The sequence below is a fragment of the Pagrus major genome, chromosome 12 (genome assembly GCF_040436345.1).
Source record: "Pagrus major chromosome 12, Pma_NU_1.0".
Taxonomy (NCBI): domain Eukaryota; kingdom Metazoa; phylum Chordata; class Actinopteri; order Spariformes; family Sparidae; genus Pagrus; species Pagrus major.
This window is the reverse complement of record NC_133226.1, coordinates 17,523,370-17,546,752: the sequence shown is the minus strand read 5'-3', so window position 1 is coordinate 17,546,752 and position 23,383 is coordinate 17,523,370. Positions and strand designations below refer to the sequence as shown.

At 39.1% G+C, this 23,383-nt stretch overlaps 1 protein-coding gene across 1 annotated transcript in view; it reads right to left on the bottom strand.

Moving 5' to 3' along the window:
• The window catches only part of znf618 (zinc finger protein 618), a 37,229-nt gene that overhangs the window by 6,655 nt on the left and 7,191 nt on the right, over window positions 1–23,383 (bottom strand). The window contains exons 2-15 of the mRNA XM_073477690.1: window positions 18,580–18,859; window positions 17,264–17,341; window positions 16,950–16,994; window positions 16,659–16,694; window positions 10,780–10,869; window positions 8,972–9,052; window positions 8,421–8,510; window positions 7,923–8,012; window positions 6,990–7,079; window positions 5,510–5,587; window positions 3,535–3,579; window positions 2,703–2,780; window positions 1,544–1,750; window positions 116–1,218 (exon numbers count right to left, since the gene is read on the bottom strand). Coding sequence (XP_073333791.1) covers window positions 116–1,218; window positions 1,544–1,750; window positions 2,703–2,780; window positions 3,535–3,579; window positions 5,510–5,587; window positions 6,990–7,079; window positions 7,923–8,012; window positions 8,421–8,510; window positions 8,972–9,052; window positions 10,780–10,869; window positions 16,659–16,694; window positions 16,950–16,994; window positions 17,264–17,341; window positions 18,580–18,832 — 2,364 coding nt within the window. The 5' untranslated portion in view covers window positions 18,833–18,859. The remainder of the gene's footprint in view (window positions 1–115; window positions 1,219–1,543; window positions 1,751–2,702; window positions 2,781–3,534; window positions 3,580–5,509; window positions 5,588–6,989; window positions 7,080–7,922; window positions 8,013–8,420; window positions 8,511–8,971; window positions 9,053–10,779; window positions 10,870–16,658; window positions 16,695–16,949; window positions 16,995–17,263; window positions 17,342–18,579; window positions 18,860–23,383) is intronic.

The window sequence follows — 23,383 nt, the reverse complement described above, 5'->3', positions numbered from 1 at the left end:
AATGTTCAATTGTTTGTTTTGAACAAACAATTGAATCCTATTTCAATTGATCCTATGACTCTGACAGCTAAATGTTCATTTAAATAACTTAATAAAAGCTATACCAGCTCAGTACCTTGAAGTTTTCCTTGAGTGCTTCTAGGAAGTAGTGGCAGAGTTTGCTAGCCGTGCCGGTTCCAGCCTCTCCAGCTTTGGACGTGAAGAACTTCTCTAAGCGTAGGTAGACTGGCAGCACCTGCTGTAAGGTTGGTCTCCTCTGGCTGCTCAGCTCCAGCGCTGCCAGGCGTAGAGGTGCCAGCAGACAAGCCAGCGTCCCCAGCAGATGCTTGTTGAGACCCTGGAGGACTGGAGCCGTGGACTTGCTGCGTCCATAAGCCTCACAAATCTGTTCAAAGTGGGCATGGACCTGCAGAAGAGATTCAGCCATACGATCCCAGCATGGAGGGGTGGGGCATTGTGCAGCGCTGCCCTGTGTACCTTCCTCGGTTGTGCTTGCGGACGTGTTGGTACACTGGTCCTCACGAAGTGCCAGCGTTGAGGAGGAGGCGATTTCCCTGCATGTTGAGAGAAGCTCAGCCAACTCATGAAGACCTCGTGCTTGGAGGCTGCGCTTCCCAAGAACTGCCTGGACAACTGCACCGAGTGAACACCCTGCGCATCGCAAGCATATCCTGCCCCGGCCGGCGCCACCACCGAGAGGTGATCCTGAAAATCCTGCTGCCCAAACTCTGGGCTCTGAGACATACACAGTGCGAATGTCTGACATCACAAACTCAGACAGCACATTCTGCACCCAGTGGTGAATCTGCTCAGGCCCTTCCCTCAGCTCCGCCTCCCTCACACCAAGCACGTAGCGCTTCAGTCTCGAGCCCTCCACCTGGTAGGCTGTTAGAACGTAGCAAGCATCTGGGCCTGCTGTCTGGGAGTGGCAGGTGACGGCGATGCCAAGTGAAGCATTGGAGCCCAGAGCGCACGTGACTTTGACTTTGACTTGGTTGTACATGCGGGGCAGCTGGCGCATTGCCAAGGCACTCATGTTGCCAAAAGCATCGCGGGTGGAGTAGGCTCCGTGACGAGCACCGGTATCCACTAGGGTCTGTGCCAACTTCAGGAAGTCCTTGCTGTTGAGCACATTTAGCATGCTCAGATCTGAACACATTACCCGTAAGAGGCGCTCAGCCACCTGCTGTCGCTCCTTCTCAGGTAGTCCATTACTCTCTGCCAGCACAGACAGCAGATGGATGGGTAGGAAGGCAGATCAAAACATAAAGATAATTAGCGTTAATGTTTTTTTAATTTGACATATTGGCGGAAAACACACAGTATCTAAGAAGGAACATGGAAATAAGGAATCATAGAGATGTCTACAGATCAGACATTGAATTTAAGTAAAAATCATCGGCTATGTAGAATATTTTTCCATTTGAAATATTTTCTAATGCAGTATACATAGACTCAAATGGCATATGAACGTTTAAATAGCTCTGTATACTGAACAAAAATGTGAAATAAAGTTGATGGCAATACAGATAGCAGTACTTACGGCTGAGAGTGTGGTTTCTCTGGGAGATATTTTGAGGCTGGATTTGTAGTTTAACTGAGGAAAGGGCCTGGGCCTGGACCTGGGCTTGGGCCTGGACCTGGGCCTGAGCTTGAGCCTGAGCCTGAGAACCTCTCCAAAGCTGCTCTTGAGGACCGGAGGCTGAGGAGGTTTTGGGAGAGTCCCCTTTGGTGTGGTTCTCGTTGTCCGCTGAGGAGAAACAGAGATGGAACATCAGGTAGCAGCGAAAACATTGTACGGTTTCAATGGATAGTGTCTGTTAGGCGTTTCCAGTGGAGAGAAAAGTAAAGTATAAATTTATGACACAAAATTAAAACAAACAATCACTGGCAGCAAAAGAAAAGACAAAAATACATCAGTGATTCTGTCATTAACAAAGTGTGCCTTTAAAACCAGCTATGCAAGCTTACAAAACAAATTTTCTGAGTCAAAAGATCAGCCACTAATCTTGCAGGGTGTGTCATTAAATGAAGTTAGTCTCCCAGCATTCGCCAGATAGAAAAACATTATCATAAATTATCAACTAGTGTAAATAGTTTTTGTTTTCATAGTCAAGCCTGGATAACAGTATTTTAAGACTGTCCAAATAATAAATGTTTAATTTTAACTGCATGCAGGGACAGGCAACATGATTCATGCATAAGAGGATAAACTGCACTGAAGTCATTTGTCAAGTAGAAATACCATATATTAGGTGGTTACAGCTTCTCACACATGGGTTTTTGCTTGCCATTCTCCTTTTCATACCATTGTAAAATTTATATTTTTGTTGGCAAGACGACATCATTTTGTTATGACTTTCAGCTGTGGTTGATTTAGATTGGAATTGGTCTTTCTTTCGGACATTTAATTGGTTAATGATTAATTATGATAAAAACAATAATACTATGCCTCTACTGCTGTTGCAACAAAACATAAAAACTGTATCCAGCAGCCTCAGAACCAGATCTCCAACAACCCTTATATATTCTTTGTGTTTCAACTTGTGTGCAATAAATTTAATGGCTGCACCTCAATAAACAATTAAATATTACGTGGGATCATACGGACTTTGACATGCACTGCAGCCACCGAGGGTGTGTTCACATTCTGTATTTGTTTCTCTGTTGAACTCAACATGCATCTGTAGTCGTGGACTCACCAGCGTGGGACTGCATGTGCTCCAGCAGGTTGTTGTAGAACTGGAACTGGATGCCACAGGCACCACAAGTGTAGGGTTCTAAAAAATCACAAGGCCCAGAAGAGCGTTGACTCTTTGCCAGAGTACAAAATAAATACACTGTGCATCTGTCCATCTACTAGCCTCTATAGCCTTTATGGTCCCTTATCTATACCAAATCAGCAGCTATTAAAGTCAGTTCCACCAAGTATTTTTTGTGGACGAAGTGACTCAATTTGCTGCAGCATTTCTGAAAAACTGTGATGCATTTTCTTCGTTACTTCGCAAATAATTGCAGCAATGTTTAAAAGTTGTGTGTTGGGGCGTCCTTGTGGGGTTTAATCACAATGTCCCTTTATTTGAATCAACCAGAGGCCTTTGTTGCATGTCCTCCCACCTCTTTATCTCTCCTCACATTTCTGTCTGTTCCTACTGTATCATATCAGATAAAAAGAAACATAATAACAAACGTCTACATCTTTAAGTAAAAACATTTTTAAAAATGTAACTGCTTTTCCAACAATCTTTGTTCCTTGCAACAGTATGAGACAGCTTAGTATTTGATCATTACAAGACACGACTAAGTCTAAACACAATGCAAATGTACGTTAAGACCAATGTTAACAATCCTGATCAGACATTCCCCAGTGATAATGAAGCTAAATGCAGAAAATCTGTATAATCACAATGGATTATTGCACCAAACAGTGACAGATTAACAAAAACTGAAGCAGACAAGAAAAAAAAAGGTGAAATGAGAAGGAGGGAGCGTGCATATTTTCCTTTATGAGCAGGAAGGTGGGGTTGGACTTACTCTGGGTTGTAGAGAAGGAGGTGGCCACCAGAGGGCTCGCAGTTCCTGTGGACAAGAGGTAAGAGAGGGAGTTAAAACTAAACAAGGTGGGCCTTCCTCTCTCATTCTTTTCCCTTCTTTATTTAGTCACTGCCTTAAGTGTTAAGTGTTATTTTAAAAGGAAAGCATCATTTCCAATCAAAGAGCATTTACTGTATATTTCTATGTTTTGATACAGACTATTATGACACAGAAATTTTGATCAGTGACTATACAATCAATTTCATACGCTGCATGTATTACAGGCAAACAACTTTTTCTTCCAAAGTGTCAGATGGGTGTTAAAAAGATTAAGGCCCATTACAAAAAAAAGATTTTATTAACAAGTCACCACATGCACTGTATACACACATTAGAACCACACCCGTAGAGAAAAAGTGTACAGCCTATTCCTTTTTCTGTGTAGTTCAATTCATTAAAAAAGAACTACACAAAAGCAACGCCACATTTACTGAGGAAAGCTAGAAGTGCAACCTACTAAACTTAAAAGACAAGTCCTTCCTTTTGTATGTCAAAAGGGCTAGTTTGAGACTGATCAACACTGTGGAGTTTCTTTTTTCCTTTTTTAAAAGAAAATTGCTTACCAGGTAGCAGTTTATTTTGAGAAATTAAGCAAGAGAGATGTGACAAGTACCAAGTAACAGTTGTCATGAAATGCTTGTGGGGTATGACAACTGATGTCACATGTTTGCTGGTTAAGTGTATAACAGCAGACTTTCAGCACCTTGCAGCATCGACAGAGAGGAGCACACATTAACTATTAGTAGTTAAGTGAAGCAATATAAATACAGCCAGCTTTTAGTTAAACCCATGGTAGTTTAAAATCTTAATTTTCAATATCACATGAAATATTCATTGCTAAATGAGTATCAAAGGTCAAGTCTGAAAAATACAATCATCCTTAGGTATATTGTGTTTTTAGTGGGTGTGGTTCGGTCAGGTTTCATTGACAGTGGCCTGGCAAAATAAGCACACAAATGACACACCGTCATCAGATTCTGATTCATATATTACCAATCGGTGCACAGATGTATGTGACATCACCGGCCAAACCACTTAAAAACAGTGAGAGAAGTACAGAGAAAACAGCACTGACAGAAAACTGTCTGTGATGAGAAACTACCAAAACTTTTGTAACTTTTGCAGACAATTTTGCGTTCATGTAGGCCAGCATTGCTCACAGTGAGAGGCTGATTAAGAAAGTAAGTTTTCTGGGACTTTAATTACAAGTCTATTTTTAGATCACTGCCATGTAGGGCTGGGCGATATGGTCTTAAAATATTGTTATGATACTTTTAGGCTTCATTACAATACACAATCTTCATAAATGCTAGGACCAGGCGACAAAATCAAATATTATATTTTTTCCCCAAATACCTCAATATTGACATTGCCACAATTTCAAAGGGATTGCTTTTGGTACTAACACAATGAGTTTTTTGATTTTCATCCATAATATGGATATAATGATGAAGTGGGTAGAGGCAAGTATTATAAAGTTTGTTAAGTTCAGAAAATTACATCACTTTACTGTAATGCAGCCTTTAAAACCAGAAAAAGACACATATCATGATATCTAATATCTAAGACACTATCTAGTCTCATATCACATTAAGTATAAAATATCAATACATTGCCCAGCCCCACTGCCAGCTGTTATCAGAGCCAAAGTTGATCCAACAAGGTATTCAACAGGGTCTGTATTTTCATGGTCTGACTATGGGGAAGAATAATATTAGTAGACCTTTTACAGTTGAGTTTTATATAGTAACAATTGTTGCAAGGTAGGTCAGACAAACCTCTTTACATCCTCTGCCACCCCATCTCAATTTTCAGGCCAGCTGAACTGAAAATACGTTCCACCGTTCAAGCAGAAATGATACATTTCCACACAAATACACACACATCCACATAAAATAAGATACTCGGCGCTCACCGCTTGAATTTTGCGAGCTGTTTGTGTCAACCAGACTAGACTGAATTGCACTTTCCAGTTTCCGCCTGAATGGACTGTCTGTAAGTGAAAACACGGGAGAGACAATGAGTGACATGCCCACACTAAATAACGTCGATAATCTATGAACCCACACATTAGTTAAGATGGAGCAAAGTCAAAGATAATCTTAATTTTAGTTTGCTGCATGCAAATCAATCACGCTAACAGCCCCGATAAAAGGATCCAAATGTTCATATTACATTTAAATATGGGTTTAATTCCTCGTCTTCATTCCATCTTTTTGACCCACTTCTAAGATGCGAGTGTGTGCCATGCTTTAAATAGTTCTTTATGGCAGAGCGCTTCTTAGCAGAAAGATGGAGGGGGGAGGGGGGCGGGGTCACGTACCACAAAATACAGAACCAGTTGGGAGAAGAATCAACGATTTATGACAGCTGGATAAACATTTTGGTGAAGCAATGCAGCTGGGAAACATGATCTAAAATTGTCTGCGAAAAGCAGTCTAATTTTTGTATTAATTTTACTTATTGCATTTATGAATCTGCCTGGGAAAAAAAATACAACAGCTTTAATGAGACCAACATTTGAAAAGAAATTGGAGAACCTGCACAGTCTGTGTTAAATTTAATTTTAATGTTTTTAATCAAAACTTTAATGTGTTTAGGTGCTGGAGGCAATTAGAGAAAGATTCATAACAAGAAAAAAAGTGTTCAATGTATCATCACTTAAATTGTGCAATTAACCATTCACTAAAGGTTAATAGTTTCCAGCAGGGTTGCCACAAATACAGTGGCAAGGTGACCCAGAACCTTATATTCAATCTCTTCGGGTTCTCTTAAATCCTGTTTCCACTGGCTGACTGTAACACACTTTAGCCAGAGTGAGGTATGCTCTTATGAATTTCTACTATGCCCTCACAGCAGGACTGTGATATTACTGTGACGGTCCCTGCCCTCAAACCCAGTCATGCCAATATCATAGTAAACCGACTGGCTGCTATTTTAAAAAGACATTATTCAACAGGAAAGCCAATCGGTGTTTGGTTTCTAATCATGTTCACTGGGTTGTTTTCTCATTTTCTAACATCAATGTCTGCTCAATTTTAACCTGACACATTTCCAACACCCTCAGTCAATTACAAAGCATTCAAGTTCTACATCACCAATGAAAAATATAATGTATATGATGAGTAAATATCATATTTGGTTCCAGGTAAATGGTAAAAATTAAATGAATAAATAAAAATAATAAAGGGAAAGAGAAAACAACCTGCTCTGGGGCTTTTTGTGCTGCTATCAAGGTGAATAATACCTACGTTTGATGTTTTTATTCAAATTGGCAAGCACAACTATGGCATGTGTGTGTCGAGGTCATGAGGCATGCAAACTTTGTTTGGGAAAATACTATTAATCAAGAAAACTAATGAAAAAATGTAGAATTGTAATAAAAGGTTGCTTACTTTTTATCTTACCAGTTGTGCTATGGCCATATTTGGTCATATCCATGCTACCACATTCCTGTACCCGTGATGCCTTCAAATCAAAGGAGGCTACATAGAGATAAGATTCTCAGAGTCAGTTGTAGCTCAATATAAAAACAATATTCAAGATGACGTCACTTTTTATCCATAGGAGCCTACATTTTACAAATATTTATACAAACAAACAAATGACTAAAATAGAAGAAATTAACTGTTTTCAGTTACTTCCGGGTAGAAAATGTCTTCCACGTGGCTAACATTCAGTTTTATTTTCTATTTTTCATGATATTATTTCAAAGTGTAAACATCTCTTTCTAAGTAAATGTATGTTTGATGCTTTTATAACACTTTCACTAACATTAGGCTGGAGACCTAACTTATCTGTTGGGCCACAGCCCTACAGTTAAGGCTGAAAATGACAATGGAAGTAAACAAGTTTTCCAGTTTCACAAATGTCCTGCAATCACCAGTCGTCTACCCGGAAATGACTGTTGTTGTAAGCACGACATCCAGTGTTTCCCACAGAATGGCTGTGTACTTGTGGCGGGGGGCGTCAGTATTTGACGACCTGAGAATGAGACTCAACAATCAACTTTAACCAACATTACATAGCGGTGCTTTAACTGTCCACCTTAATGCAAGCACACTGGCTTGCCTCACCTTTCTGTTTCTCTCTCCTTTCTGTTTTGTTCACCTGCAATTCCATTGTCATAGCAGCAAGTGGGCCGCTGTTATGAAGCATAAATTTAACATAAAATGCTAAAAAAAAAAAAAAAAAGCTTACTTGGGCGGCTGTTAATATACCTGGATGGACCACCCAAGTAAAGTCTATGTGTTGGGAAACACTGACGTCACAACCTTTACATCAAAGCCTACACAAAAAGGCTTTAAGGAGAAACTAAACAGGCTCACCCATTGGTGTGTGAAGAGCAACATGTTCCTGGTAGGGGTTGAAATACTTGTACTGCTTCCCACAGAACTCGCAAACATAGCTCCCAGTTTCTGCAGGCAAGAAAACACACAATTAAAACCCTTGTTTTCATCAAAATCCGTGTCACTGCTAAAACCTTTATCATATCATTTAAGATCCAGTTCGTTGGATTAGTTGTGTTCAATTAAAAAGAAGTGGGGACAGAATCATTTTGTTAATCAAGTCTTATTTCAGTAGGGAGAAGCAGAAAACAGGAGGTCGTAATAGAGTGGAGAAGAGGAAGGAGCTGGTGAATCTGATCAGATCTTTTCCCGACTGAAAATTCCCATCTGAAAGTTTACGTTTAGCAAAACCTCAATATTAGAGAAAGTAAAATACACAGAGGGTGTCCCTGCAATGTGCATAGAGGTTCACGCTGCCCCTCCCCACCCCCCAATCAATAGGAGTCATTAGTGCAGTGACAAGTGCAGGCTTCCCACCTGCGAACACTGCCAATTGTGTTTGAAGGGACACCCGCTGCCGTCGGTTGAACCCGCGGTCTCTGCGGAGGTGGGCGAGTGCTTTTTCCCCTGCGAAGGAGGACTTTTGGACTCATGTTCTGAAACCTTTCCAGTGTGGAGTTAGCTCATATTGCTTACTGTTACTTTTCTAGTATGGATCATCACCGTGACTTAGGCCATTACAAACTGTGTCCAATGCACTGAACTGGACACAGGTGGACTTAAAGCTGTCAAAGAACAATCAAAAGGAATGATGGATGCACCTTAAATCTATTTGGAGTTTTTATGCCACATAAGAAAATATGCCTTGAGTCAGGTTTCTGATTTTCCCCCTATATCACCATTGTCATAAAACAGGAAACATATGAAATCAAATGGGTTACAGTGACAAATGATCCTAATATAATCTACTTCTTCTAGAGGGTATAATTTGCTGCGTAAGCTACAGGGTTTATAGTATATTTCATAATCTTGTTCTGCCATTGTATGTCTGTGGTACTAACTGAAAAAAGTACATCAAACAGTCTTACTTGGTCCAATTTTCTGGTAGGGTTCAACTGGCTCCTCCTCTTTAAGGCCATCCACAGGTAACACTACCTGTTCATACGGATCTGAGAGAGATGAGGAACAAAAAGGAAAATACTTCACTTCATGATTGTACATTTATCTCATCTTGCTTCTATGTAAAATGTTAGTTTGAATGTGCTACATCCTCTTTGTTCTTCCCTTTATCATTGTATTTAAGCAAACCATTTATAAATATAACACATAGTTCAACTACAAAGTTCAGCAACCACAACATCTATGTTTTTCTACTGTAAGGTGGAGAGTTGCAATGTCCAACTGTTTACTTTTATATGGGTCATTCCATGCCAACTCGTCCAGAATTCAGAACTTTTCCCAGTTCATTTCATGGATTTTCTCGAGGAAAATTCATGTAAAAAACTTTTATTAAATTCATGGGACCTTGCAAAATCCTGTAGCTCTACTCCGAATACTTTTTTAGTTATGAATGTTTGAAGTTTGGGCCTCTGGGCTAAATTTCATCATTTTTGGCATGCCTTGTATGTGTAATGTAAGCCTCAGAAATCGCTTATTTTTCACTGGATTGGGTTGAAATTTGTACTGAACATCCAAGAAGCCCTAAGGATAATTAACAAAGTAATTTATTTGAATACTTGTTACAGAATGTTTTATAGTAATCAACTAGATACAAATAATTTATTTTTTTATACAAATGAAGAATCTTTACATTTTCAAAAAGATAATATCTCCACTAGTTTTTACTTTCCTGCAACCAGTTTATGCTTCCGTGTAGTGTTATTACAGTTATATCACACCCAGAAGTTATTTGGCCCTGCATGAAAAATTGAGTCTCACAGATCTTGCTAAATTTAGCTTCAGAGCTGAAAACCTTTGACTGTATAATTTCCCAAGAAAGATTATTTTAATTTCCTAGAAAATGTAGGGGGATGCATGAATATTCATTGCATATATATTAACAAAGATGTCATATTACTCCATCCCTTTACATTTTTTGAAAACAGATCATTTTTAAGACTTTTCACCGGCTTTAATATTACATTCAGTAGCTTTATTTGCATAGGTAGATATTTGTACCATGTAACTGTGTTGATTTCAAGGTTTTCAATCCTAATGTGAGCCTGTTTTCACTGGGTTCAAAGCTTGTAAAGGCCTGGTTTGTTTCTTACTAAATAATGATTGGTCCGTGTGTCTGGACACAATTTTAAACTTCGTTCCTTAGCTCAATACACATTCATTAGTTTGCAATTTCAAACTTTTCCAACTGCTTTCCGACATCATCAACTTGACCAAACTTGAAAGATCAACTCTTCTTTTAGTGTGAGCTGTCTTGTGACGGTTGGCTGCTTCTTCTGAGCTTTTGCTTATACAGCAGGGCTCCATGATCTCACTATCACATCAAACTGCTTCAGGATCAAATAAATTATGATTTATGACTTTTATATAGGTCTGGGTATGTTGCAATAATCCATTTAAACCTGGTCAGGTGGGACTAGCCTAGACCTGTTTTACTGTTATAAAATATTTTACTATTTGATTTATTTACTCTGCTTTATAAAACCCCACTGAAATGATAACTAGTCTGTTTTAAATACTTTTTTTTCTTCTTCCTGCTCTACTCCTCTTTAACGTGCTACTCAGATTTCGTTGCTGCTGCAGGAAGAAGGGATTCTGCAGTGAGGGGGCAGTGAAATGAAAAGTTCCCTTGTGATTGGTTTTCCGGTTGAAGTTTTGAAAGTGTTAAAGAAAAGAAAAAAAGAATTGTCATGCAAATATTCCAAAAACTCATGGTTACCATCAACTGCATGCAGGTCACGGTGCTCCTGGAAGCAGCTGTAGTATTTATACTTCTTGCCACAGATGTCACAGGAGTAACGGAAGCTGCCTGCAGATAAACAAATAAGAGAGAGAGAGCAGCATTGTTTTTATGTGACTGACAAATAGGCAGGCAGACACTGGATAGGACTGGCACAGACAACCAGGATTCTGGGGATGGATGAATCCAAAACTGCAAACTGGGTAGATAATAACCTAATAATGACTTTTTAAACTTTGCTTTGGTGCATAGTTTACAGTGCACCTTGTACCTAAAGGTGTTCCAATTACTGTAAGTATTTCAGAGGGCTATTTCAGGAGTCCTGCTTTTAGTCATTCTGCAATAGAAAAATGGATAAATGAAGAAAGATTCAAACACACACAGCCAAAGATTTGATTGCATTGGGACAGACAGAGAGAGGGGGGCTAAATGAGATTAGATAAACAAGACAAATAGGCGGATGAATCCCTGAGGGAAAAGTAAGAGAAAAGTTAATAATGATTTGATTATTTTTAAGAGAAACATCTCTATACAAACAAAGCTATAAAAATATGCATGCTAATCAAATTCCTGAGTCAATCAGTTGATTGAATTAAAAACAGTGTTAGAAAGTACAATAAAAAGTTGAGTTTTTCAGAGAGAAAAGACATTTGTCCTTCTGTTCTGCTAGGATTTTCTCAGATTTTACATACTTGTAATGAGTCAAACCGGATTATGTGAACTGTCACATTGAATTTAATTTTTTCATGACCCAAACATACAAAACTAGATTTTAAATTTGCTAATAAATTGCTTCTCGGACAAAGGACAAAGAATGCAGATTACTTGTTCCATTCTTTCTGATTTTGTTGCAGTGGGAAGCATCGTGCAGCCAGGTGGCTGTTGACAAGAATACCTGAAGTGCCTCTTGGCACACTACAGTGAAACCCTGTCTGAAGGCAATCTGTTGCATAAATAGCGTGGCACCGAGGAACCGTAAGACGAAGTCAAATTCTAACCTCCTTTCTCCAGCTGGTTCAGGTTTAGTCTTCTCTCCATATTAATATGTCTGACTGATGCTTCCCCTGCAGATTGCCTCTCACCTTACACACCCATGTGACAAATGTTTTATCATTTAGCAGCAGGGCGACAACTTCCACGTTTTCTCCAGTCCGTTCTGACTCTGTTAATTCAATCAGCTGCAGAAAATATGCCTCTCTGGAATGAGTGTGTTCTGAAAACATTTCTTCATAATCTCTATTTCTGCTTTTAAAAGTAAGATAACGTTTGTCAAAATAGAATTTTCCATATTTTGGAAACAGAGAAAATGGCGGTCCTAGAAATGTGATACAAGGGGAAAAGAAAAAAGCCAATACAGTTCATTTAAAACAACCAGTTTCTCCACTTCACAGTGAAAGGGTCCATGCGATTATGCTAAATTGGGAACAAGGAAGTACAGCTACAAAAGCGATTATTAGGGTGCCTAACTGTAATTGCATTTATAACACCTCAAGGCTCCAGTACCATGCATATTCTATAATTTCCCCACCAATTAACGTGATTAAAACTATTTACCACAAATTTGTGGGTTCCTGGCATTTGTCAGTGAGCCTAAGTGTGATTAAGGCTCACATTACATCATTGCTCCCAGCATAGGTGAGGACATGTGGAGTAAATCAATAACACAGTAACAACATAAACCACTGGTTATGTTTGCATGATGCTTGCAGGTTGCGAGGGCAGGCGAGACAAGCCGCTATTTTCAAGTGCCTCTAAAAGAAAAAGATCTGACAACCTTGAACAGACTCTGATTTAAGAGTTTCAATAATAGCTCAAGAAATTGGATGTTATAGCCTGCCCACTGATTTTGATGGATTAAGTATTTCAGAAAACAAAACTGGGGAAAATCCTGCTGTCAGTCAAATAAAAATGGAAACCGGCATTTCATTTTCACTTGATGAGCACTAAAAGCCATCACATATTTCTAAGGATGCACTGATTGTGACATTTTTTTGAGATTTTGGGGTGAACTGTCCCTTTTAAATAATAATTTGGCCAATAGCTCATGCAGGTATCAATGTGTTGTGTTTTTTTGCTGTTATTTTTTTCCTCTTTTGTGCCAGGGAAACAAAGAAATCTCTATTATAAAAAAAAAGTCCTGTTTTAAAGTCATTCTGACCTTCATTACTCTTTTAAAAGAGCACAGATTTTATGGTACAAATTTATGAAACAACCTTTAATATAACCTTCATTCACATGAAAGATTTTTCTTCTGAAATGTTACTGCTTCAAAAGGCCTGCTATACAGCTACCTACTCAATGAGAATCATTTTTCAGTATATACATTGCCTCACAAACTGATGGTTGGGATCATGCAGTTCATGAATGTGCCTGCATGAAACTGATGTGACACATCATATAAACATCAGCTGCTCCTATTGGTGAAGGTCATCTTGCTTTCTCATGGGCCAATAGCAGTCAACGAGGCGAATATCGGCCGATACTGATGTTTGGCCGATAAAATCGCTGCAACCCTACATATTTAAATGCCAAAGTACAGCGTGACTTCAAGTTAAGGTTATACACTGTCTGCCAATTGAACAAAACTGGAAATAAAAGAAACATTTTCCATTTGATTTCACAATCAATAGGAAAAGCTTATACTACTACTACTACTACTACTACTACTACTAATTTTAATTTTGACTGTGTGTCTGCGTGTCTGTGTGTGTTTAGAAGGCCTCATTTCTACCTCTCATGCTGTGCTCTTGTGTATTTTTAGTCTTCATCTAACTTTCAGCGTGATTCCAAAGAGATATTCTGAGATGCTTAATAAATATGGAGCCAGGTTTTTTAAAGACTCCTCACATTGCTGCACCAACTGAATGGGACCACTCAGTGGATGCATCAGGGTAACTGACTCAGGGGATCGAGCAAAAAAAATAAATAAAAAATTCATACAGCAAACAAGTTGAACCTGGCTCAACTTTTGCCACAATGAAATGTCTTCTGGCAAGGCTGCACTAACCAATCAAATACATGAAATTGCATATTCCTGGTTTATTACTTCAAAATCTTGTCAGTGTGAAAACATTTCTGTCTCGTAGTATGAGTATTATAAAACTCTGCAGTGTTTTGGCTTCTAATGATTTAAATAGACACATGATCTATCAGACTTCCTGGATCTCGCCGGTACCTGAAGCAACACACCCCCACCAACGCCTGCTTTCATTTTTTTTTTAAACGCAGGGCTGTTTTTCGGTCTGAACGCCCACTTAGTCAGAGCTGCAGAAAGTTTGTCCTAGCTGGGTTCCTGAAATACTCTTCAACTCCAAGAACTCCTCCACAACACTAAAGCCTGTGTTGTCTTCTGCACCAAGAACAAGTCTGGTGTTAAGCAGGCTAAAAAACCAAGGTCACAATACTTCCACATCCTCACTTTTCTGCCCTAAACCTGAGCTTCAAACTTCTTTGGATCACTGACCATTTTCCATCTTCCTCAGGCAGTGACTTTTTATCTATCTGTATCAAATTAACTGCATTTAAAACAGGTTTTTACTGGCCGCAGCTTGTTTAATCTTTACTTGCTGCCACGTTCTTTTGGGATCACTTGGACGCCTCGATGAAGAAAGTTATATTTAAAATACACTTATAAATTGGCATGCCAGTCATTATCAAGTTTAAAGTCTAAATATGTGGCGTCGACCAAAATGCTTTACAGGATGTTCCATCCTCTTAAGAATTTAATCTATCAGCGCTTTTTCTTTTTTTTTTGCAAAGCAGCCTCTCTGGCCTACTTATTAACACTGTCACAGACCTTTTGGTTACACTCTGCCTATATTCCTCGTGCAGCTATAAAATAAATGACTGTTGTTCTGTCTGCAGATGATTGCTTTTTCTTTTCTCCCTGCCATGTTGATAGTGTTGCCTTTCAGCGATGTGCACATTCATGTAATGATTGCTGAGTGTGTGTGTGTAGGAAGCTTTATAAATAACTCAAGTACTACACTAAGGAGGAGTAGGAGTATTTTTAGTCCTAATCAAACTTTCACCGTGATTCCTGGGAGTGATTTTTAAGATGCCTGATAAATGCAGGCCCTGGCAGCGGATATACAATGCAATTAAAGAGCAACATCCCCACTCATGCATACTTTTATGAGTACAAAAATATAAACGCAACACTTTTGTTTTTGCTCCCATTTTTCATGAGTCAAAATAAAAAGGATGCAAGACTTTTTAAATGCACACAAAAGGCTACTTTCTCTCTCCTTTTGTTCACAAATTTGTTAAAATCTGTCTTACTGAGCACTCCTCCTTTGCCAAGATAATCCATCCACCTGACAGGTGTAGCAAATCAAGATGCTGATTAAGCAGCGTGATTATTGCACAGGTGTTCCTTGGGCTAGTCAGGATGACAGGCCACTCAAACATGTGCAGTTTTATCACACAACACAATGCCACAGATGTCCCAAGTTTTGAGGGAGTGTGGAGTTGGCATGCTGATTGCATGAATGTCCACCAGAGCGGTTGCCCGTGAATTGAATGTTTATTTCACTACCACAAGCCATATCCAATGTTGTTTCCAAGAATTTGGCAATACATCCGCAGACCAGGTGTAACCCACGTCAGCCCAGGACCTCCACATCCGGCTTCTTCACCTGCGAGATTGTTCAACCAAACAGCTGATGCAACAGTTGGTTTGCAAAGCCAAAGAATCTCATCTGCTAGTTCATTCATTGTCAGTCATCTTGACCTGACTGCAGTTGGTCATCGGAACCGACTTGAGTGGGCAAATGCTCACCTTCAATGGCATCTGGTACTTAGGAAGTGATCTCTTCAGGGAAAGTTGTGAACAGAGTGCCCCATGGTGGCAGCGGGGTTATGGTATTAGCAGGCATGAGCTACAGACAACTAACCCATTTTATTAACAGCGATCTTAATGCACAGAGATACTGTGACAAGATCACGAGGCCCATTGTAGTGCCCTTCATGCGCTTCAGTGACCTCCAAAATCACCTCGAGTCGCAAGCATGATAATGCACAGCTACATGTTGCAAGGATCTGTACAATTTATGGAAGGAAAACATTCCACGGCCTTCATACTCAGAGATGTCAGCCATTGAGCATGTTTAAGATGCTCTGGATTGATGTGTACGACGTTCTAAATCCTTCCAGCAACTTCACGCAGCCATTCAAGAGGAGCGGACCGACATCCGACAGGCCACATGAAACAACCTTATCAACTTTACGAAGGAAATGTGTTGTATTGTAAGAGGCAAATGGCGGTCATGCTAGATACTGACTGGTTTCATTGACCCCCTCCAAAAAAATGCTCATCTCTAGCCCTAGTAAAGTGAAATCCAGAGTTGAATGCATAATAAATGTCTTTTTCAAGGCACACCTGTGCAATAATAATCCTGTCTAATCAGCATCTTGATATGAAACACCTGTTAGATGAATGGATTTTCTTGGCAAAGAAGCAGCGCTCACTAACATGGATTTAAATAAAAAAATGTGATTAAAATTTAAGAGAAAGTAGCCTTTTGTGTGCATAGAAAAAGTTTGACATCTTTCATTTTTTACTTGTGAAAACTGGGATCAAAAATGTTGATTTCTGTTTAGCGTAGCTACTGCTTTACCTCTTTTAAAACACAGGAATTGTTGTTGTCAGACAAAGAGGGTCCAGTGTGTAGCTTTTGGCTGTGAGGACATGGTCTTAAATCTGTTCCAGTGAGATCATTCAGTTAAACTTGAACTAAACTAATTGCATCAGCAAAGCATAATTGTGATAATAAGAACATTGTGTCCACATAAGACATGACTGTGCCAGAAATGCTGAGGTTAGGTTGGATGTTGCCTGACAAGTGCTTGATATTCACCTATGGGAAGGCGGCTACAGAAGAGAAGAGACAAGGCTGATGGGAGAAAAGGAGAGGGTAAATAATATGGCTTTGAGCCTGCTAAGTAACACAGAGAAAAAGATATTGTTTATCTTCAGTTATAAGTTGCATTGGATTGTTTTTAAGTCAGCTTCATGAAAGATTTTAAAGTTATCAAGTAAAAACAACATAATGTCTGTTAAATGAGCCAAGTATGAAAGAAGCAGCTTGTGCTGGCATGCTAATAAACTTGAGTGTGTTCACTAGGCAAGTGTGCAGAAGTGTACTCACTGTTAGGTGTCGGGGGTAGACCGTCTCCAACCATGCTCTCTGATTCTATAGGGGAAAAATAAGTCAGCCTTAAAGAAATCTGCAAGGAGATCAATGTGTGCTCACATCTGCTCCTGGCTTCCAACTCACACTAAAACAATTCAAGGCCCAAAAAAAAAAAAAGTAATTTATTAAATACAATTCCTGGGCAAAACGGGACGTGCATGACTCATGTAGAGGAAGTGAATCATTTTAGGACCAGACTGTCCAGAGAGGAAAAACAAGGCAAGCTTTTTCATTGTGATAAAATACATACATGAACAAAAATGTCTTACCTCTGTGTGCCCTGACGTGTGTCTGAAAGCAGTTATAATACTTGTACTTCTTCCCACATACGCCACATACATAGGAACCTGCATGAGAATTCAAAACAGTGTCATAAAAACAAAGTGACAGTATCATCAACATTTCCTGCATACAGCATATTTGACTGCCATAAAAGTTGAGATCTTACTTCTCACTTGTATTCTTACTAATCCCTATCATAACTACAGTGCATAGCTATCTCCCAATTACTTCTTTGAGCATAAACAAAAGATTAACAATAATCAGTTCAAGTTCTAAGCTTGAAGTAAACATAATTTTCCACATTATGTACACATTAAATGCTTTCTGAATACTAAGATTCTGAGGTCTTTTCTTGGCTTTTGCTGCATAATAGGGGAGAATTACAACAAATCTGATTATTTGATTCAAATAACATACAAGGAGCCAAGATTGGTGTCAGTGATAATATAAAGGCATTATAGGCATTATAGGCGTGCTATATGGTGCAAAACCTACAAATGAATAGGTGTAACTTGACACTCCTACATAATTGTGATCAAATACTTGTTTATTGGATGTACCTAGCTAAAACCAATGTCTAGACTATAAGGTTCATTTTTACCTGTTAGGGTGGTTATATTGGAGGCTGTAATAAGTGGTGCTGTTGAATTATATTGCATTACAGTGGAGGTCTTTCTAATATTTTCCCCTGCTGTTTTATATAAATGAGAACACACTACATATTAGAAACGTTATAACTTTTATAATAGTGGGATTATTGCAGGGGTGACTATTGCAGCATTACGTGTCCATAATAAACTCAAAATTGAATGCACATACAGCACATTTGTGTATTTGTGCAAATCATTCACCTAAATTACAAAAAAAATCCTATTTTCTCATTTGCCCCTGATGGTACGGTCTCTAGCCATGCAGATAGTCTTGGTGTTATTTGACTTTAAGATTTCAGCTGCTGCACAAATACTAAAAACTCCATAAAATGGAGGTAAATGGAATTTCAATTGTGCTCACAGGATTGGAAAATTGCATTTTTAAAAATTCAACAGCAACAACAGGCTTTTCAAAAGGGGCCATTTCTTCTGTGGAAAGTAGTCCCAATAAAAAGTGCCTACAGCGAGGTCTGTGGATTATCCTGAGTAACCAGGACATTCTTTCTTTCAGTCAGGAAGCAAGGTCAGGGTCAAGAGACACCAGACAAGATAGCAGTCAGGGAACGCATATATATATATGCATATGTATGTTCACACACCTATGCATGAGTCTGTGCTCTTCGTTGGAGGAGGAGTACCAAGGGCAAACATACCCTCGGACTGAGCTCTACGGGATCCGCCACCGGTTGCTCCTCCATCATTTCCTCCAATGACAACACAGATCTCAGCAGGGTTGGCATCGCCCACTTTCCCGTTACTTGTCTCCGAGGTCCCAGGCTCTTTCTTTATTGTGACAGGTGGTGGACTGTTTGATTTTGGGGCTACGGATGGTGAGGGGCCATCTGTGGCTGCATTCCCACCGTCCGCCTGCTCCTTCCCAGGATTGGGTGCCTCTTGTGCACTCATGACTCCACCTCCTCTGAGCCTGTGCTTCTGTACCAGGGGAATAAACAGCAGAGAGACAGAAAAAGACAAAGCTTTATCTCCTGTAACAATATACAGTCTTGATTGAGGCTTGACTTCTTGCCCAGCATATAGTATCAGCTTTGGTTTGCACCTACATGACTGCCTACACTTAGAGTAATCCAGCCCTCTTTTTCTAAATACGTAAGAGAGTGTGTGAGCTCAAACAGCACAGGATTCACCACTGGTACTATCTGTGATAGTGTAAATATGAAGGCAGAAAAAAAAACAGACAAAATTGTCTTGTTAACCATGGAGAACAGACTGGCTTAACTGTTCATGAGTGACCTTTGATGACATAAATTCCACAGCTTTGTGACACCCAAGTGCTCTAATTTCAGAAATATCCAAATTACACAACTTGCCACTTCAGCACAGGGCTATAAAAGGCCTTGTCAAGAGAATGTGCTCGAAAGGCAACCAAGCAAAACAGAGTTATGCCAGGATGACTGATATTATGGAAAGAGGGAAAATTGGTCCTCTAATAATAGCACACCAATACAGCAACAACAAGCCTTTTCATAGCCGAAATACACCTTTCTTTGGATATGACACATGACTAGGAAGCCTCCTCACACAGGTCGGTGAATTGGATAATGTTGACAAAATATTTACGGTTTCAATTCAAATTGCTAAACTTCATCTTAAAAAAAAAAAGTACTGTTAGCTCAATCTTCCAGTTTTTGCAACACTTAACAGGCCTAAAGGTTGTGCAAGTTGTGTGTTTTCTTGATTTCCTAATATCTTTTGCAACTTTTACATGGAAGCTCAACCATGCGTTTAAAGATTTTAGGATAGATTTAATCAACAACTGTAACTTCTGTGTGACCTACAATTTTGTTCATTATGGCAAAGGGACATTTGACCTCCTGTTGGTGCTTCAGGAAAGGGCTTAACATAGCCATGATTCATCTTCTGTGGCCAAATGCAGTCACGGTCAAAAGTTTACATACACTTGTAAAGACAATGTGTATCATGGCAGTGTTCAGTTCCAATGATTTCTACAGCTCTCATTCTTCTTTGATGGAATGAGTGGAACATGTCTCTGGCTCAAAAATATACATACAGTAATTCTAATATCTGGTTAAATGTCCCTTGGACATCTTCACCTCCATTAGGCGCTTTTGGTAGCCATCCACAAGCTTCTGGCAGGCCTCTGGTTTAACATTCCTTTACCACTTCTGATATGTGTTTGGGATCATTGCCTTCTTGGAACACCCAACTGTGCCCAAGACCCAATCACCTGGCTGATCATTTTAGGTTTTCCTGAAGAATTTGGAGAAAATCTTCCTTATTCATTATTCCATTTACTTTCTATGAAAATGTGACCAAATCTGCTGGGTCCAAAATATATATACAACAAATCAAATGACCATCAATGTAGAAAGTTATGTTAATCAAATCTTTTAACTTCTTCTGAGTGATTATGATTGATAACAGCTGGTCACTTTTCTGGGCCGCTTTTAATAGGACTTGCCTGATACACCCACTAGACTCAGCCACAAACACTACAATGGGAAAGTGTAAGGAGCTCAGCATTTATCTGGAAAAGCGCATTATTGATTTGAACAAGTCAGGAAAGTCTGTTGGAGCCATTTCAAAGCAGTTACAAGTCACAAGATCAACTGTGCAAACAACTATTTGTAAGTATAAAGTGCATGGCCGAGTTGTGTCACTGCCACGATCAGGAAGAAAACGCAAACTATCACCTGCTGCTGAGAGAAAATTGGTCGGGATGGTCAAGAGTCAAACAAAAAGCAAGTCTGCGATAAATTAGAAGCTGCTGGAAGACAGGTCACAGTGTCCACAGTCAAGCGTGTATTACGTCAACATGGGCTAAGAGGCTGCCATGCAAGAAAGAAGCCCTCGCTCCAGACATGGCAAATTAAGGCTCGACTGAAGTTTGCTGCTGATCATATGGAAAAAGAAAAAGCCTTCTAGAGGAAAGTTCTGCAGATGAAATAAAAATTGAGCGCAGCAATATGTTTGGAGGTGAAAAGGTGAGGCCTTTAACCCCAAGAACACCATACCTACTGTCAAGTATGGTGGTCGTAGTATTATGCTATGGGGCTGTTTTGCTGCCAGTGGATCTGGTGCTCTAAAGAAAGTAAATAGAATAATGAGGAAGGAGGATTATCTCCAAAATCTTCAGGAAAACCTAAAATCAGTTGGGTGTTCCAACGGGACTGAGTATTTCTTAAGCATTTATTTTATACATTTCCATCCCACAGTGTCTTGTTTCACCAGTGACAGAAGCTGTAGAGCAACCGTGTGCACCTGTGTGCTTTTACCAACACTGCAATGGACTGTAAGTGTGAGCAGAAATTAGCAGACCAGCTGTGTTTATCTTCACAGGTTATCTATGAGACCTTGTTGTGCATTTTTATACCACTGAATAAAATAAATACTGTTGTTGAAGAGAGAAGATGTCTTTGCACTTTACTACAGAATAAACCAGACTGCTGCTCAATGACATATATATAAGCCTAGTTCGTACAGCTTTATTCAAAGGCTCCTAACTACAAATATAAGCCACAGATCTTTAAATTTTAATGTGTAATGCATCCATCTGCATTACAAGTGTGAAGCCAGGCTCCTCTGTGTCAAAGACTTCGTTCACTGTTGCCTTTGGGAAGCACTTGGGAAAACCCATTTCTGAGGAGGACTTAACACTTATGTTTAATGATGGCCAGATTATGATGACTCTAGAAGTAAAATTAAAAGTAATGTAAATTACTTTGAAATTTTTTCATTCTTTTTCCACAATAAAAACATTCAAAGTCATTTTTGTAAGCAGATTATATTTGCCAATGTAAACTGGTCAGGTTGCTGACATTTATAAGTTTAGCTCTTCATCAAACCTAATAAAATGCTTTTCTTCTCAGCTGTCACTGGCCTACATTTTCTTACATTTGAAAGTAGCAGTGCAATACAACAGCTCTACTATGAAGTCTAAATGATCAGATCTAGTTAACATTGTCAGAAATGTGTTAATTCAACACATCAGCAAATACAATGCATACTTATAATTAAAAATATAAACGCAAATGCAACAAATTACAGTTTAATATTGACGATTTTTTTCTGTGCACACAAAAAGCTTACTTCGCTCCAATTCTGTTCACAAATTTGTTAAATCAGTGTTAGTGAGCACTGCTCATTTGCTAAAACAATCCATCCACCGGACAGGTGTTGCATATCAAGATGCTGATTAAACAGCATGATCATTGCTGTTATGGCTGCAGGACTGTTCACCAGAGCTGTTGCTTGTAAACTGATAAAATGTTCAATTTACAACCATAAGTTGTCTCCAGTGTTGTTTCAGAGAATTTGGGGTGTGGAGGGGGGTGGTTTAATGAACATTTAACTGGCAACGGCTCTAGTAGACATTCCAATGGCATACTGACATCTGTCGCATTGTGTGATAAAAACGACAAATAAATAGAGCACATTTCAGAGTGGCCAGCCCAAGGGACACCTGTGTAATAATCATGCTGCTTAATCAGCATCTTGATATGCCACACCTGTCAGGTGGATGGATTATCCTGGCAAAAGAGAAGTGCTCAGCGACTGAAAATGTGAGAGAAATAAGTTTTTGTGTGCACAGAATAGTCCTAGAGCTTTACTTCAACCAGGAGTGAAAACAAAAGCGCTGCATTTATATGATACTGGAATGTATTCGATTGTACAGATGTACCTAGTCAAGTGGCCACTGAGTGTATTCTCAAATAATTTTAAAAATTATTAGATTTTGGATTAATTTTTTTGGTTCAAACAATTACTGAAGACATTAATCAGCAGAATCATAACTAAAATAAAATACTGTAAAACAAAACATGTTAAACTTGAATTACAAAACCAAAATATGCAGCCTATTTATCGACCAAAGCATCAACCAAACACATGATTATTTATTCATACTGTCTTTGTGCATTTATTCAATATTTACCACTCTGGATGTCCATACCAGAGCAGCAGGTTTAAACTGCCGGTTTGAAGAGTTCATGTTAAGTCAGTGAATCAGATAAGCCATCATTCTCTTTATAGAAAGCTAGAAATCAGAGAAGCGCCTTGAAATTGGAACTCCTACAAAAATATTTTGGGTCAGCAAAGTCAGTGGCCCATTTATTGTCTACGCAGCAGTGCCAAATTTTACATCCCAGTGACACCATAAACTAAATGGTCAGCTCTCTATTTTCTGGCTTCAGGGTTTAACTGTCTTGGGTAGGACTGAATTCTTTTCACATTCTTATTTAAGTGCCTTTCTTGAGGAAACCTCCAATGTTGCTGCTCAGGGAACAACAATTTTCATATTCATATCAATTGAGGAGTAAAGGCAAGAAAATGTTTTGTTTCTAGTACATTTATGTCTCTCTGTTATCTCCATTTTAACAAATATCATTGAAGCCTTGTATTACAAAACACACCAATAATAACAGCTCAGCTTTCATGGTGTTTGTCTCTAAAAATATCTCTCGAAAATGATCATTACAA